General features: G+C 45.0%; 1 protein-coding gene across 2 annotated transcripts in view; it reads right to left on the bottom strand.

Annotated features, from left to right (window-relative positions):
- The window catches only part of ABL1 (ABL proto-oncogene 1, non-receptor tyrosine kinase), a 783695-nt gene extending 768758 nt beyond the window's left edge, over positions 1 to 14937 (bottom strand). For both annotated transcript variants that reach the window (XM_069609270.1, XM_069609271.1), the window contains exon 1: positions 13208 to 14937. In XM_069609270.1, coding sequence (XP_069465371.1) covers positions 13208 to 13343 — 136 coding nt within the window. In that variant the 5' untranslated portion in view covers positions 13344 to 14937. The remainder of the gene's footprint in view (positions 1 to 13207) is intronic.
- Positions 14938 to 18521: the final 3584 nt, after the last annotated feature.

Genomic DNA, 18521 nt, shown 5'->3' with positions numbered 1-18521 from the left:
TCTCCAGCGATTATGTTGAAGTTTTATTTTTTGGTTCAGTTAAACATTTGCCATTAAGAAGTGTTTCATTGATTCCAGTGTTCCAGCTATGTTTCTATGTATTCTGTGTCATGTTAGGTGCGGGTGTGGGTGTGCGCGTGTCGTGGTGCGTGTGTAGCCTCCCTGGTAGCCTACGTGTTCTAGGGGTCCCATTGTAGGGGGTTTCGCTGTGGTCTTGTGGTGCCTTGAGGGTTCATAGGCAGGGACCTAGTGTTCCTTGTGTGTAGATGTATGATGTTATTGGCAGGGTGTATGGTAGTGTTGTATTTGGCAGGGACTTGGGGTCCCAGGGTGTAGAGGTGTTTTGTTTTGGCAGGGACTAGGGGTCCCAGGCAGTGTTTTGGTAGGGACTAGGGTCCCTGTGTGCTAGGTGTGCTTACAGGGACCTGATGTGCATATTATCTTGAGGTTGTATTGTGTGTGTGGAGGTAAAGTTGTTCTCTATATTTTTAGAGTGTTGGAACTGATGTCAGTTGTGCTTGTTGTTGCTCATTAGAGTTGGGTTAGTGCCCGGGGGTGGTAGCCGTGGTAGCCCTGGTACCCTGGGGTGGCAGACCAGGGTGGAAGGTTGTAGGTGCACTGAGGGGTTTTGGTTGTCAGTGGTATATCCGTTTTAAGGTACGCTGGGGTGTGGCAGGCCCTAGGCTTCAAAGGGGCGGCTGGAGGGAGGTGGAGTTCTTGTTTTTGTTTTGTTCCTCGAGTTGAATTCCAGTTCAGTTGAAGGGAGGTGCAGCCCTTAATCCATGTCGGTGGGTTCCTTGTTTGTGAGTTATTGGTAGACAGTGGGTAGTTAGGCTGTTGTAGCTTGGATCTGTGTTCCTTTGAGTAGGAGTAGTTGTGCAGGATTATATTTCCACCTGTTTTTTCTGCTTGGGGTTTTATTAGTGGGGAGCTAGTTCCAGTTGTGTCAGTGCACTTCTACCTTTATGGAGGGTGGAGTGTTTGTACTCCGTTGTTGGCCTTGGTGTGTGAATGGGCTCATGTGGACCGTTCCTGGGGTTTGGGTAGCGTGTTCATATGAGTTTGGGTGTTGATGGGCAGATACGTGGTGGCCACGCGTATTTGTATCGTGTTGTGTAGAATTGCGTATAGGGATCACCTTTGTACTAAATTAAGGGAGGGATAAGTGTTGTAATGTGTGTCTCCACTTCTGGGTCTTCCATGCAGTGGTGATGTCAGTGGAATGTGGTGAAGTCACTGTGCTCAGAGTGTTCAGGGTGTTGTCATCCGAATAGTGTTCCATGGGGGACAGTTGGAGATAGAGAGCTGGCTGGCTAGGATGTGCCGGTGTTTTCCTGCTGTGTACTTAACTAAAACCCATATAACTTACCTGCTGGCTCAGGTGTGTTGATGACGATGCGATATTGTTACGCATATTTCACACACAACTATCTTGATCAATGAACATTGCTTAAAACGTGCTGCAATCTCGCTAGCTGGACCACACATTTTACCTGGGGTCGATTGAAAGACAAATATATTTTAACCCGCCAGCGTATAAAAAGATCTGTTCATACACAATACCTCTTCGAATGAATGTAAAGGTTACATGAGCCAATCTGTAATTTAGAAAGAAAACCATTCAATACGGACCACTAATGCACACTCCCTCAGTGCACATACTGGTAGACACGTGCCTAATTCGACACTGCTACATAATTCTCGTTACAACGCTAAGGCTTTGTATAGCGTACAGCCTCGAATAATGTATAGCATGTTCCCATTAGGGATAAGCTTAAAACACGGTGTCCGAAAACATCTATGGCCCACCCCAACCACTGGGTGACAACTTTCTCCCTGGAACGGCCTACCAAACAATCAGGCCTACTCAAGATGAAAATAAGTCCCCATGCTGCATCAGTAGTCTACCCTGTGTATTCTAAACCGGCTCTCATAGCTGGATTCAAATTCAACTCTTACCTAGTTCACAATGCTGAGCGACGTACTTGTAACAATTTCTGCACTAGTACTTGGTTCGGCCCAGAACGCGGCTCTATATTCCATCATGTTAGACACTGAAAAGGGACTACACATGGACGGACCCCTGCATGAACTCACCGGGGCCGCCATGTTGGAATTCTTGGCGTCATAGCTACTCAATGCTGAACATCGATCATACCAATAAACACAAGTCTATACTGAATGTAAATGTGCATCATACGGCCAAAGCTTGTTATATGTGTTCAGGAAATCTCAAAGCATTACCAGCGTCCACATAACCAAGCCAAACACTGATTAACCATGTTAACAGGCAGCGATCCTATTCCACTAGACACAAAAAAGGGACTAACAGAGACCTGTAACCTACAGCAAACAACCTGGCTGCTATGTTAGAAATCTCACCGAAGTGATCACTCCCTGCCATAGAATGGTCACTGTGAAAGGTGTAGCACGACCAAAGCTTTTTCTATATGTACAAAATACTCGCAGCATCACAAGCATCAAAGATTTGGGGAAAACACTAATCTGCCAAGTTCTAGGGCAACGGTCCTTTTTCAGCAAGTAAGGATATACATGCTAGTGTTCACACAAATTTATTGTACTAAAATGGTGCCATATCAACAAACACAGTCTCCTTTCTTTCACAATGAAGAATTTGTCACAAAAAGTGTCAAACACTCAAAGGACAAAATTACATATTCCAGCACTTTTGGATAACGGACCCACTGCATAACACTATACACAAGTAGGGGAAACCGAAATGCAATGTGCATATTCTCAGACCTTATATGGTTGTTACATAGTGGTACGACATCAAACCTGGCCATCTGATCAAAGAACACCCCAGCTGCATTAATATAGGCAAAGATAGTGAAATGCAATTATGCCAGGGACACACTATGCCCTTCTATCCCTTCATTCAAACCCATCAGTTGGCTTTGCATTTTGAAGATCATTTTCTGCTCAAAACGTTGCAGTTTACATTTGATATCCTCCTTATGGCGGCCATGGATCTTTTTCAGTATCACCCAGCTCAGATCTTCACGGTTGTGACCAGTTTTCCAAAAAGGGTTGTTTCACCATGGAGCCAATAATATCTCGTTCTTAATGCACCTGTGATGTTCAATCGGCCTGGCCTTACACTTCCTAGGTTTTCCCCGCATCATGCAACCCACAGGGGCAAGTAATCATATAGACTACATTTTCGTTGTTACAATTTGTCATCTCTTTCAGCAACCATTTTTCATCAAGGCCAATATCTACCTCCAGTGTTTTCTTGGGGTATTTGCACATAATGCATTGTCCACAGAGGAAATGACCGGCTTTTTAACAGATATGAACTTATCTGAGAATGGACAAGGAAATGCTTTGGTGCACACTTAAGCTATATTCCTTATTTGGAGATTTCTGCTATTTGCTTTTTGTTTTTATGTAAAAGATTATTTTTTTTGTTATTTGGTTTGTTTTTATGTTCTAAATATATATTCGTCCGTATGTGTAAAAAGTCAGATTTTGACCAATACGCTAATAAAAAAAGGAAAAAGAAATTACCTGTAACAGGGGACATTCCCCACAGTGTTTGACGTATATTCGTTTTTGCTTCTCTGAAATATCATTCCTCACAATAATATTCCTTAGATTTTGACTTCTCCTATACACCACTAAAGGTGGAGGTTTGTCTTTGTTGTAAACATTCTTCCACACATTGCTAACCACCGATTTGATTTTCTAGGACAAGTTGGAAAATGTATTCACACACACTGGACCCGTTTTCTTCATTATTTTCTGGTCCGTTTTTTCTAAGAGTGCTTCCCGATTATTATTGTAGGCTCGTTTGGCTGAGTCTTTTACCTGGTTAATCAGTGTTTGGCTCGGTTATGTGTACGCTGGTGATGCTACGAGATTTCCTGAACACACAAAAAGCTTTGGCCATATGAGGCGAATTTACATTCAGTATAGACTTACGTTTATTGGTATGATCGATGTCCAGCATGGAGTGGCTATGATACCGAGAACTCCAACATGGCGGCCCCAGGGAGTTGTTGCAGGGGTCTGTCCATGTGTAGTCCCTTTTTTAGTGTCTAACGGGATGGAATATAGAGCCGCGTTGTCGGCCGAACCAAGTGAAGAAATTGTTACCAGTACGCCGCTGAGCATTGTGAACTAGGTAAGAGTTGAATTTTAAATCAAGCTATGGGAGCTTGTTTAGAATACACAGGGTAGACTACTGATGGAGCATGGAGACTTGTTTTCATCTTGAGTAGGCCCGATTGTTTGGTAGGCAGTTCCAGGGAGAGTCACCCGGTGGTTGTGGTGGACCCTAGATGTTGTGGGACACAGTGTTTTAAGCTTATCCCTAATGGGAACATGCTATACATTATTCGAGGCTGTACGCTATACAGCCCCTTACCATTGTAATGAGTATTATGGAGCAGTGCAGAGGTAGGCACGTGTCTACCAGTACATACACTCAGGGAGTGTACATTGGTGGTCAGTACTGAATGGTGTTATTTCTAAATTACAGATTGGCTCACGTAACCTGTACATTCATTTAAAAAAGTATTGCATATGGACAGACCTTTTATACACTGGCGGCTTAAAATATATTTGTCTTTCAGTCGACCCCAGGTTAAGATGTGTGGTTCAGCTAGTGGGATTGCAACACGTTTGAGCAATGTTCATTGATCAACAGTCGTGTGCGTTAAATATAGCATATCCGACTTTCAGATAGGACACAGGTCATGTATTGAAAGGAATACTGTCTGTGAATCGAAGTAGACGGGACTAAGTGCATTTGGTCTGCTACTGATCAAAATGTAGGAAGTTGGTGTTGATCTAGGTGTGATGTTACCTCAAGGATACATGTGTCAGGCTTTTCAGTGACCAAACATGAGCTTTATTGGTCTTCCATTCTGATGTCTTTCTAGTGGCAGATGAGCTCACGTGCTACCTGGGAGCAAGCATAAGTGAAGAAACTCCCATTCATTTGGAGTTTGTGGAAAATGTTCCACATGGTGGAAGAAGTATAACTTACAGGTGCTTACTTTAGATTGAAATTAGGTGTGCTGTATGTGCACAAGAAACCCCACCTTGGCACTGTATTGATACGGGTTAAGATGTGTTTGAATGCATCGTTAGCATTGTCAAACTGGTGATTTGGTAGTCCTTTTTTCTCTTTTTTTTTTTATATAGAGTTTTTAAATGTGTACATTTGTTTCCTGAGAGTCACCCACAACACAAAGTGTTGGAAAAAACAAAAATACAATAAAGGACATCCCCGGATGAATGTTCTACCAGCGTGGTGCGATGAACAGAAACAATGTTGGGAGTTCGATATAGGGACACTTTATTTGTGTTCTAGTCAACATTTTTGCCAAATTGTGTCTGTTGCACTGTTATTGATTATGCATTTTTCATTTTTGTGTGAATTAGTATTGTGTGATGTTTTGTGTAATAACGTGCGATTGAGGTTTTAATAATTTGATATTTATAAAGCAATGTCAATTTTCTATATAAACTTTGATAGGATTACTGGGTCCATTATTTGAGGACAGACAGTGAAAGACAAAGTGACCCATCACCAATTATGAGAGTTGTCTTTAATTATATATATATACACACATACACACACAAGAGGCCACAGTCATTTATTCAGACCTGGATGTGTCGATTTATCAGGGGAGGACACATTTCTGCTACAGAAAACATGGCTCCTCTTTAAATCAGTGTTGGATGAGTTCACGCTACTCTTGAACCAAGCTTGCTACAAATGGAAGGGGCACCCCTCTGCAGGTCTACTTATGGGTATTAGGAATGGGATATGTATTAAAACCCTTGCCCTATCCCCTTCATTCAGATGGCCCTCCTGTAGGGGGTTTGTAAAGTTCATGGGGAAAAAGCCTCCCACCTTGGTTATTAATCTATATTATAAATAAACACGAACCTCGATTAAAGACAGGCGCCAATTAAGTATGTTAAACCTTACTATTTATTTCATAGTATGGTAAGTTTCATATCATAATACAGTGCCCTTTGGATGACGTGTGTTTCGGCCACTGGACTTTTTTTAAATCAGGGCATCATTTGCCTTTATTTGTTCAATTTGGTCCAGTATGTTCATGGGTTGAATCCATGAAAAGAATTTTAAGGTTTAACATTCTTAATTGCCGCTGGTCTTGGAGGTTTGTGTTTTTTTCTAGTTTAAGCGGTTTTGGGATTTTTTACCACCATCCTTCAATGAGATGCAACAACTAAACCATTGCAAGCACTGTGACTAACAGGTTGCAGAGTTAAACAGTCAAAGTTAAAAGAGCATCCCTGTGACCTTGAAGAAGTCTATTGTAAGAGAAAGGTTTGATCCAGGTTTCAGAGGAGTGGGACTTGCACAGAATTAATGGAATACTGGCTGGGGACATTCCGCCTAATACTACATGGAGGAATGGAGCATTATTCTCGTATATATGAATTATATTTATGCGTCTAATGCAATTGTGAAGGTGTGTGAAACTTTACAGGTGCGGAAGGTGAAAACAAGTCATCATGCATGCTTATGGTTGGATTATAAGGTGTCTAAATATGGCTTTGTCAAAGATTTTTTTCCATTGATTTTTGATGCAACCCTTCCAGAACTCGGCTGTTGTAGAATAGGTATATGGTGGAGAGATTCAATCAGTTACTAGGGGCTCAACTTCAAAGGCCAAGTTGGAGGGTTAATCTTGTGAGCTTCCAATATACGGAGAAGTCAGAAGGGCTATTGAAATTACTGACACACCCCACCAAAAAGCAAGCAAATCATTCCATGTTTTTGACAAGGAAGTTAAGATGCGGAAAAGGGAACTGCGTAGGGAATTGCGCATATTGCAGTGTACGCGCCCCCTTAACTTTATCAAATTGATAAGTAGTGCACATAAGTTCAGAAATTGGTTGCAACAACATCGTAGCATCATGGCACAACAAGACGCTGAAAAACATTCTGCTGATCGTGAAGGATCGAAATTCTGCTCAATTTTGGGAGTTCATTAATAATCAGTTTAATCCGCAAACTTAGCCCCTGGCAAACCCCATCTCTGAAGATGTATGGGTGGAATTTTACTCTAAAGTACATAATAAAAAAAAAGAAGAGTATGAAATTAAACCTTTGATCATGATTGATGGGGTTGCTTGGGATTTGAAATTTTCTTTGGAAGTTATTTGGGGATTCATATTGAGGCGTAAGATTTTGAGAGCCCCGGGCCTGACGTCCTAGCAAATGTGACTGGTTCCCCATGTTATGGCCTAGAATATTATTGGAACTCTTTAATTTAGTATTAGTTCTTAGAGTATTTACCCAGTCTTGGAAACCTCGATAAGTTTTACCATCTATAAACATGTTAAAAAAGGTGATGGTTTGTAATTTCCCAGATAGTCCTTTTCAATGTGCCTGGAATTTCTTTTTTCACAATATTTGAATCTGAACTCTGAAGATGGGCTGAGGATGCAGGTGTCCTGGACCCGTGGCGATCTGAATTTGTACAAAGGGTAGGAACTACCCTAAATGTTTTTTTACTTAATGCCATCCAATCCAAATTTGCAGACAATAAAACACGTGTCTATTTAGGTTTTTTTGATTTTAGTATGGCATTCGACTCAGTTACCTGTTACCCTCCTTGGTTAAAACAAAATAAATTGGGGCTGCCCTTAACATCTAATAGATGTTGTGCAAGGGTTATACTCTGGAACATCTGCTACAATTAGGTTGAATGAGTAAGATCTGCTCTCTTATAAACACAACCAAAGGCCTTAAACAAGGCTGCGTCCTCGGCCCTTTATTTTTTTATTTATTGTTGATTTAAGACTTGCATGGAGTGCTCGATCTTTTCACCCTAACTTGACACCGTGAGTATAAATTGTTTTTTTATATGCGGATGATCTGGTGCTCTGTGACCCGAACCCCGATCGGCCTACAGTACCAGATCTCTGCGTTACTGCAGTAAACTAGAATTAACAAACTGGGAATCAATGTGAAAAAATCCAAGATCCTTATTTTTAAACCCTCTAAAAAAGGAAAAAATACGGCATTTAATTGACTGCTGTTTAAGGAGCCCCTTGAAGTCATGAAGGATTTCGTGTACTTGAGTTTCAGTATATTTCAAACAGATAAACCTGCGATCCACTATCTCCATCTAAGGAAGAAATTAAACTGATTTCCCAGGCAAAAATGATTAATCATCAATAAATGTTCTGGTGTTCCTTCAATGCAGCTTCATGAAATGAAAGTGTTACCAATTATGAAGTATGAGGCCAATGCTCTGTTAAGATGGGCAGAGGTACAGTGGGATCAATTATTTATTTTTTGCATTTATAGCAGCGCACCAAACCCTCAGGTATCTGGGCGCTAGTTATAGTACATGCAAGGTGACAATCTTAAGTATAGAAATACAGGATAGTAAGTTAGGGTGAGGGCACATCTAGCAAAGCCACGCCTCATGGTACGGGGCCTACATTAGGCATACACATACAAGAGATTTATAGTTGGCCCTGTGGGTATGAAGGACCCACATTGTGTGAAGGCCATATGCAGGAGAGGGCCCAGGGTGGTGAAAGTGGTTGTGCTGCTTCCAGCAGGTGGTCTTGACTATAACAGCGGGGTCAGGGACAGACTGGCAGATTGATAGAATGTTAAGTGGTGCGTCCGAGTGTGTTGATAAGTAGGCATGGCACCCCTTACCTGTAGGATGTGTCGGCTAGTAGTATGGGTGCTCTTGCTGGCACACGCGAGGAAAGAGGCACGGCCTAAACGGCCAGCCCGGCAAGACTATAGAGTTGTTTTTGGAGGCAGATTTTAGGCTTCCCTTAAGCATTACTTCGTTTTGCGTTGGGACTTTTATCTAGGTCATCATTGGTGGCATAGAAAACTAAGCTTTTACCATAAAATCCTAACGGCAGAGGAACCGTCTGTGCTAGGATGGTTAAAACAACTTGTTAAGAAGGAGAGCCGAACACTGGAGTGGGATGTTGCTTGTAAGAATACCTTTATGGAGTTAGATTTATCGGAATTGGATTTGAAGGGGAAGCCTAATTTAGTGAGGAAACGTTTAAGAGAAGCTGACTGGATTGGTACGAGCGGGAACTGTGAGGCTTATCAGCACCATCATGGCATTAATTTAGCTGGGAAACCCATCAGTGGTTGAAGTGTATGAAAAGAAGTAGTGGAACTATGTTCCCTGCTGGGCTTTCCCCGCTCCCCACAAACTCCACTGCCACCCCCCCTCCCACACACAATTCAAACACGCAAACTAATGCACCTGCAGTTTAAGGGAACGTGCAGTGAAGTTTTTATTGTTTCCCACACTTATTTTAAAATGAAACCATTCCGGAACGGTTTCTTTTTAAAATAAAAAGGATAGGAACAGTTTAAACTAATTTAAAAAAGTAGAGGAGCAATGCTCCCAACCACTTCGACCACTGAAACCTATAAGTACTTTACCTAGCTATATGGTGCAAATTTCCCAGTTGCCATTTGGAGGCACTACGCTTCTTGAGAATCCAGTTGAATTTATTGGCTACCGACGCAATCCTTGGGGCTAGATAAAGAGTTCATAGAAGGGAATGGCTGTGTAAAAGGCCCCATATTGAAACACTTGAGCTTAGACTGTAAGACTCTAGTTGAACTGAGACGAATGTGTTTAGGGGAAATATTCAGAAAATATCATTTTAAGTAGAGAATCAACCCGAAACCCAATACTGGAGGGGGCAAATATGCGTGTTCAATAAATTCAATAAGATTTTATATAAAATGGTTTACCTTCATTGAGAAGGTATGAATTGTTGATAATTGCTGAATTAGTAATTGATTATATTTTTAATTTATCGATTTTATAAATGTACTTGTGTTGAAATATGTAACTGCTGTTGATTATGTGAAAAATACAATTATTTGTGAGAGGTTCATTTGAAAAACACAAAAAACAAGGGGCGATAGTCTGGACTAGCTGAGGAGCATGAGGGTCGATGGGGCACAGGAAGGTTTAGCCTTCATCAGTAACACTTACTTCCCCCTACTGTGAGAAATCGAGGAGTCACCAAAGACAGCAACCACATGCTAAAACAGATCAAAACCATTGTATAGAGATGCTTCATCCAACTCCACCTTGCGGCGCATCATGCAATTCTTGACTTTCACACACAGGACCATGGCAGCATCTCTTGAGCCATCAAAACTACTATGCAGTCAGCCTCTACCTCAGACTACAAAGTCCAAAAACAGCAGCAAAACTACATAGCCAGAAAAGACCCAAAAACATCTCCCCAGCAATCAGTGGACTGATCTACTTTAAAACCCAATGCATCACCCATCGCTTCCACTAATGCAAAGGCCCAAAATCCACCAGAAGAACATTCTCACACTACATGCCAGCAAGAACATTTAGATCTAGCAACAAAATGATATTTAACTTCAAGTGGAAACAACAGAGGTACAAATACGATACCAAATAAAACATCCATATTAACCTTAAGAAAACAGCTAGAAACAGGGCTGTTCAACAGATCAGCCTGCAAAAGCACTGTCTGCAACTGGCCGGCTATAGACCCAAAATCCCCTGCAGATCTTTTTTCAGAACTACAGAAAAAAACAGGAGCTCTCGCTCACCCAACCGACCAACCCACCACAATAAACCTACAATCGGATGATCGGATGCTACACAACCGAATGGAAAAATAACTACCACAGGAAACAGGCTACAAGAAGCCTGCAAACTCACAGGCACATCCAAACTCCCCCTCTTGCACCATATCCCACCTTCCCCCCGCCTCCGCCGCCAACAATTATACACAAAGCCAAGCACAGCAAGCCCAGAAAAATGGCAGACGATTTAGAAGACCACTTTATTATGTTTATGCATGTAAATAAAACTAATTAAAAAATCCATTAAAAAATAAAAAAATAATCATGAAATATTTAAAGGTTCCTGAAATACTACGCATTTAGTCAACTCACCGTACCTGAAAGATTATTATGAAGACAGGTGCTATTAATGCACACATCCCAGGGAAGCAGTCCACCGGTTTGGATATAGTTTCACTTCATGAATATATTGGGTGATCCTCAGTACAGAATCACTGTGATAAGACGGCAAGGTGCATCTTACCAGCTAAACACGCAGAGTCTAAACAGTAGGACCCTAAGCAACATACCTGGTAAACCCACCTGCACATCTCATTCATCTCTGATGTAATTTCCAAGTCAGAATTTTTGATTATGTATAAAAATGTAAGCATATCATGAAATTTGCAGCGATAAGGTGCACTGTTGGAATAGGTCATAGTAAGACAGACTTTCAAATAACCGAGGGCAGGGTGTACAGAGCAAATGAAATTAAGTGGACTTGTCAGGCCATTTTGATTTTGGACATTCATTTTTTGGCCTACATAAACACGTGGACATGTGATGTTAGTGTGCAACTCTTTGAAAATGATATGATAGAAAAGTTATGGACAACACCAGATCCCAAGACGTCAGGACTGAAAAGAATGTCGACTGGGAAAGTAATGGGTTTGATCAGGAAATGGACATGGAATGCAAGGAGCTAAATACATTTATACAGGTAGGGGTAAAAATGTCAAGTTGCAACCTACCAACTAGGCATAAAAAGTGACTAGTCCCCAGAGTTCTCCACATTACATCAAGCACATCATGTCTTGCTCATCTCGAGTTAGTTACGACTAGTTTAAATTCATTGTATTCAAATCATGGTAGAAAAACAAAAGTGCATGAAAATAGCGTGGGTCACAGAAAATGTCCCGCCTAGTGCCTTCCTTGAGATGAGAATTTAAGGTCTAAAATCTGGAAAAGATGTTCAAATTCCAGGCAATTTGCACTTAGCAATACAGTTTGTTAAGGTCTGGCTGGAGTAATATACGAGCTTGGTGGTTCATTCAGCGTACTTTCTCCGTTACCCTCAGAGAGCTTATAAAAAACATACAATTTACAGCTAACTGGATAAGACCCACTTTTTGGAAATGAATGATCTCGGAGACATGAGTGTCTCTTGGTGACATGGAATCAAAGAACCACTTGAAAACAATATTAGTAGGCGGAACAACAGCACTGTTAAAGATGTTGGTTGCTGTAAAACACGTAAAAGACTAAGGATTGTAATATTCGGTCATCCCTGCTTGTATGCAAAGATACCTAAATGCGTAAGGCCCCTTGAGATGCATCGCTTTTACCTAGGATTTAGAACGGGACTTCCACCAATCTAAGCAGTGGAAGGTGCATAGAGTGGAATACCTTATATAGAAAGAGTTTGCCCGCTTTGCAGAGTTAAGCATGTACCACAGACCAGTCCATATACAAAGCTTTAGTGATTTTGACATGGCGTATACAAGCTATACAGACTGTGCGAGCTGTCCCTTCTGGCAATGAGCTAGTGACTCTCGCCCAATTCCATTTATAGGGATCCCACGCACTCCTAGCTGACAACAACCTGTATGAAAAATTAGGTGGTCTGGGTGTATGCGACATATAACCAAACCAGGCCAAGAAGCACAGGACAAACAGAGATTGGGCCCATAGGAAATAAGACACAGAGTGGAGATGGGTGGGAGGGGGGGAGTCTGTATCATGTCATCCATCAATCAGTGTACGTAGTGTTCCTAAAGAGCACGGAAGAACAGGCTGCAGAACTTAGTACAATACACTTCCCTGAACGAACAATGAAAAAGGAAGGTTATCAAACCAACATCTTCTATAAGTACCACTCCGCCAGATGAGCATCATACCAGCCACTTTTGCTCCCTAAAAAAGTTTTTGCCTAAAAATGTCTGTGCCACTAGAAAATCATTTCCCTCCCAACTTCAACAAATATAGAGTAAAATACCTCCACTTCAAAATCTTACCTAGCAACCCTAATGAATATTACACTCATACGGATGATATTTAAGCACAGTGAAGTGTGATAGACATATCCAATATCAGAGGAGTGAAAACATTTGAAGCTTTTACCACGCAATGAATAACATGCTACATAAAACAAACTTTAGGAGCTTGCTCACTGTTCCTTAGTGAACGGCCTGAAACATGAGAGCAAAGCTTGCAAACTGCTTCCTTAGCACTTGTACAGGCGTTCAAGGTATGAAGCTAATCATATATCACAATGGTAGAACTTTGTTTCATCAGAAAAAAACTGCATTCAAAGCAGTTCAAGTAAGATGGAAGAGGGCTAAAGTAATGCAGAAAAACGCTTACCATGCTCCACAAAAATATTTAGGCACGGGCCCCCATGGCGTGCAGGGTCCTTTTTCAATGAGCCCTTCATGAAGTTTAAGGCGGGCATGCTTGGCTTCCTCTGGTCCCCAAGCACTTTACCAGGCTGCTGCCCCATAAAGTTAAAGCTGGGCCACCCCGTTTGGGGAGCAGGGCAATTTACAGAAAGGGAGACCCCACAACTCCAGAGCGTGCTACTCGTGGTACTCAGGAAAAGGCCACTACGGTGTTCACAGCTTCCAGGGACGATCAATAGAAACCGGAGGTAGTCAACTGAAGAAACACTTCCAGAGCATCAGGGACACCAAACAATATTTAGTAGCCATATGTGGGAGGCGACAGGAACGGGCAACAGCACCGCAGTCATGATTCGAAAACAATATTCAGAAATGTCAGATTGTCAAAAAGAATTTCAAAAGAAATCTAAATAGAAATACAGCAGGTTCAAAGGGTCCCCCGTTGAGTTCATGGTGATAAGATGCTTCAAGTATTCCAGTGATAAAATGCAATGTATTTATTTTGTCAATTATATTACAGTAAAATAGCAATGCTTTGGCGGTCTCAGGTCCGTTAGATTATTCACAGGTAGGGTCTTCCATTTGGTTAAGGCAATATATCCGACCGCTGAATGTGTCTTCGCCTGCAGTGTGCTTCCTTCACTTGCCCTCTACAGGTAAAAAAGAGTTTCTCTTTAACGAAAAAGATGAGCCAGCGAGTGTGGACAGCTCACCTTGGGGGCTGAGCTCCAAAATGTACTGAGCTTCTGCTCCCCGGACATGCCAAGGACGGAGTCGGATTCACACTAGCTTCCAAATGAGGCTTTCTGGTTAGCAAAGAGGTTGACAGTGCTTCTAAAAGCAAGGGCGAGCAGCTTAGACTGGGGGTGGCATATTCCGCAAAATAGGGGTGGGAGGGCTTTGCAAGGAAGGTTGATAAACCAAGAAGAGGTGGGAAGCAGGGGGGATAAGGATTGTGGAGGTCGGGTTGACGGCTTGGAAGGCCAATAAGACACTGTGGAGAACGAAGCATTCAGGCTTGGAAGGGTTACGTGAGCAGGCAAGGAAGCAATGTGCGAGGGGAATGAAGGGGTCACTTGGGTGGCAGGTCAGATTCGGTGCAGGAAGAATGCAGTGGATGTCCTGGGGAGTTGAAACGCACAGGTTTGGCTTTTGGGGGGAAATGAGTCGGGATGCTGGAGAGAAGCAGCTGGATAGAGTAGGGGAGTGCAGACCCCTTCACACACTGAGGAATTAGGGGGCAAGAGGTCGGGTTCTGCACAAAAAAGCAGGGAAGTCCCTGGGGTGAAGTAGGCAGTTTGGGCGCTTGGGGCCGTGAAAGGAGCAGGTCGGGGTCCTGCAAGGGCGGTAGATCTTGAGTTGGTTAGAAACCAGGCAGGCCCTGACCCCCGAGAGCTGTCAACTTCTGGCGGGTTCTGGGGCAAGCAAGAGACATGCTGATTGGGGACATGTGTTACGCTCAGGCGGCGGAAGGCAACGTTTGCAAGAGGCTCAGGGGTTTCTTTGGGAAGAGCTGAACCCCTTACGGCACTGTCCTACTGGCGGGGGCGGGTGTTGCCCTTTCACCCGGTGCCGCCGATTCCCGGGCTCCTGGCACATCCCTCCCCAGGATACCCACTTCAGTGCCGGGCACTGGGTTCACACTATATTGAACTCAGCTCTCCAGCCGCCGCCATCTTGGGCCGGGAACAAGGCTGCAGCCCGAGGGGAGGGGACGCAATGACGTCCAAAATCTCGGCCCGGCCTGCACATGAAGCGCGCATGCGCAGAGACAAAATGTCACTGCAGAAGGCCGCTGCCGGCATCTTGCTCCAATATGCATCCAACGCGCGTTGTTCTGCCTGACCTCAACATGGCAGCCCGCCGTGTATAGCCGTTATCTTTTACCAAAATCAGCCCGCAGGATGTCTTGCGGACCCGACATGCTTGGATCAGGCTCGCAGGAATGTGATTTTTGGAGGGCGCGTGCTCTTCCCCCCAGAGCCTGATTTACAAAACGTTTTTCAATGGGATTACACCGTTGCAAAACGCGTTTATCAGACCCGTAGTGTTCTTCGAAGAGACAGACCGCTAAATGAAGAAAGTTAAAGGGAAAGTATTAAAAGCCCAAAACACTTTAGAAATAAGCCGAAAACAAGTTTATCTGAACAATGTAGATAACAGGTGAACATGGGTCAATTGAAGGAATGTTTCGAACATGGGTTGCGCGTCAGTGCGCAACTCGATTGAGCAGATCGGACTCTAAAGTGTTAGATCCCCTGACCCTTGTTATGGAGTGAACCTCCGATATGTATTTCCCCTTTAAGGGGGTGTGTACCTTGGTACGTGTTACCCTTTTAAGATGGGCCATGACTATGTCAAGGCCCAAGATAATAAAGGGAGCCTGCTGCAGGCCCATGACCAGCTAACTGGTGTGTGTGTCTTTTATTGTGACCTGCAGGCCCGCCCTGTAGAACACAGGGCCTGCAGGCCGCGGTGCCCTGAAGTTCCGTGTTTAGCTTGCAGGCATAGCTCTCAACCATTTGTCTCGCGAAGGCGGGTGAAATCACCCAATTTTGTTTTTGGCGGGTGAGATGCCCATTGGAATGAATGGGCGTGCAGGAGGCTTGGCGGGTGAGTCAGCCCTTTGCAAGGCGGGTGACACCCGCCAAAAGCGGGTGAGTTGAGAGCTATGCTTGCAGGGCAGGATCCTATGAAGGACCACGGCCAGCCGTGCTGATCACTGAGGCTCTGAAGCCTCCCGAGTGCTGGTGTCCCATAGCACTGTAAGGTGGGGCTGGTGCGATGTCCATGGCCAGCCCCCACCCGTGCAACTTCCAAGGCCCTGAGCCTCCTGATGCTGGTGTCCCATAGCATCCAACGGGAAGCTGGTATGATGTCCCATGGGCAGCTCTACCCCCTAACATTGGTGACGAGGAGGACGTCATCTCTTTCTCAAGATGGGAAAGGAGAGAGAGAAGCGCGTGGACTCACGAAGTGTAAGCAGTCTCTACATCCCTTCAGCACAGCACCCGACCCTCACTGCAGACAGGAAGGACCCGTGCTTCACCGCACGTACTACGGCGGTAGCCCGGGCCACCCTGCAGTGAGCTGTATCCTGAGGTGCCTGGAAAGAAGGAGGGAAAGTGGAACGGCCACAGCCGGACCCTTCAGCATAGCACCCACCCTCACTGCAGCCAGGGAGGACCCGCGCTTCACTGCACGTACTGCGGCAGTAGCCCGGGTCACCCTGCAGTGAACTGCATCCCAAGGTGCCTGGAAAGAAGGAGGGAAAGTGGAGCAGCCACAGCCGCAAAGAAAGTGGCGGTTCCTGGGGGGATAAAGCAGTACTTCTTTTCCCCCGCGGCAACCGCCGCACGCAAAAAGGAAATGGGCTCCGAACCACAACTTCGGTATCCGCCACGTGGAGAAGTGAGCTGCCCATCCTCCGCATGCCTGCCACCACCACAGGCCAGGCCAGAAGGAAAGCGACACGAGCCACAGGATGGAGCGCTGCAGCTGCGGTGCCGCCATTCTGCCTTTGAAAAGAAATGCTCCAGAGCGGAGCGAAGAATGCAGGAAGGCGCTACTCCCTGGCCATCCTCAGACCCGCCCCGCCTGTAGACACAGGGCCTGCAGGCCACGGTGCCCTGAAGTTCCCTGTTTAGCTTGCAGGCAGGATCCTTTGAAGGACCACGGCCAGCCGTGCCGATCACTGAGGCTCTGAAGCCTCCCGAGTGCTGGTGTCCCATAGCACTGTAAGGTGGGGCTGGTGCGATGTCCATGGCCAGCCCCCACCAATGCAACTTCCGAGGCCCTGAGCCTCCTGATGCTGGTGTCCCATAGCATCCAACGGGGGAGCTGGTATGATGTCCCATGGGCAGCTCCACCCCCTAACAACCCTCTTCTACACACCCAGACAATTTTGCCTGGGTGCACGTGCTCAACCTGCAGCAATCGAAAACAAGCACTGTCCTTTCCTGCAGCCAATACCTAGACAGGGCGGTCACAACCCCAGGAACAAAACATTAGCATTACAATTAAGCCAGGTGTCAGAGCGTTACAGCTTGACCCATAGGCTCAAAAGGAGCCAGAGCTGCAGAGCCACCCGGAAAAAAAGCAGCAGGCGGCAGAGCCGTGCTGTGCACATGTCCACTTCAGTTTGCAGAGTGGCTGTGCTGGAGGCAGGTTGTCCCTACGAAAGTCGGGACATCCTGCGTCACGCACAGCCACTCTGCAAACTGCAGGACAGAGTCCATAATTGCGGGACAATCCCGCAAAATCCGGGACAGTTGGCCACCCTAGCGTTGTGGGGGGTAAGGGTGCTGTTGTGACAATGTATCAGTCATCTTTATTACTCCTAGTCTTATTCTTCATCATCATAGTACTTTTGCACAGTGGCGCTCTAGAAATCAGTATTTGGGAGGGCAAACCCAGGGGCAAAAATACAACATGGTGGGGTGGATGGTGGCTAGGGCGGGCAACTGTCCCGTAATTTGCGGGATTGTCCCATAATTGGGGACTGTGTCCCGCAGTTTGCTGAGTGGCTCTGCGGGACGCGGGTTCTCCCGACTTGCTCTGTTCGAGCACAATTTGTGCTCAACCAGAGCAAGTCAGGAGTCACAATTAGGCATGCTGGGGCTGGCCGCTGCAGGACGCTGTCTCACAGACTAGCTGCCACTTGCCAGCCACTGTTATTCCCATTCGGGGGAAAATGTATGTATATGACCCCCTCCCCAATCCTATTATAAGAGCGGGGAGGGGGCCCTATACATACATTTCCCCCCAATGGGAATAACAGTGGCTGGCAAGTGGCAGCTAATCTGTGAACAAGAGTCCTATTGCATTGCGCCCACAGCTGATGACGTGACAGGCCTGCAGGCGGGTGCAATGCATTGATTCTGCCCAGTGAATGACGCCGTAACGTCATCACGCCCTGTGTCCCGCAAAAGGATCTCACAAAGTTGGCCACCCTAGTGATGGCACACCAAATAAGGGTCAACAGGCCAAAGAATAGCGCTTTCCATCACACATACAAACATGCAGTTCCTCAGATAGCATCCCCAATGGGCCATGTAATGTTGGGGAAGCAAAACACCCCCATATTTGTATGACTCATTGCACATACAAGGCTGTGGACCAGAACTGTCAAAAAACTGTCAAATAGAAACCACATTTTCCTTTAGCAGTTCAAGCCAGCCGAGGAGCGCTCTCTCAGCTGCAAAAAGCAGCAGAGGGAGTGTTTAGTGTTTACCCTGGGATGGCTCCTTGGCTCCTCCATAATGGGCGAGGGTGCCCGT

Source organism: Ambystoma mexicanum, chromosome 8 (assembly GCF_040938575.1).
Source record: "Ambystoma mexicanum isolate Mex_15411 chromosome 8, UKY_AmexF1_1, whole genome shotgun sequence".
In the NCBI taxonomy this organism is placed as follows: Eukaryota; Metazoa; Chordata; class Amphibia; order Caudata; family Ambystomatidae; genus Ambystoma; species Ambystoma mexicanum.
This window is presented reverse-complemented; position numbering and strand designations above follow the sequence as displayed.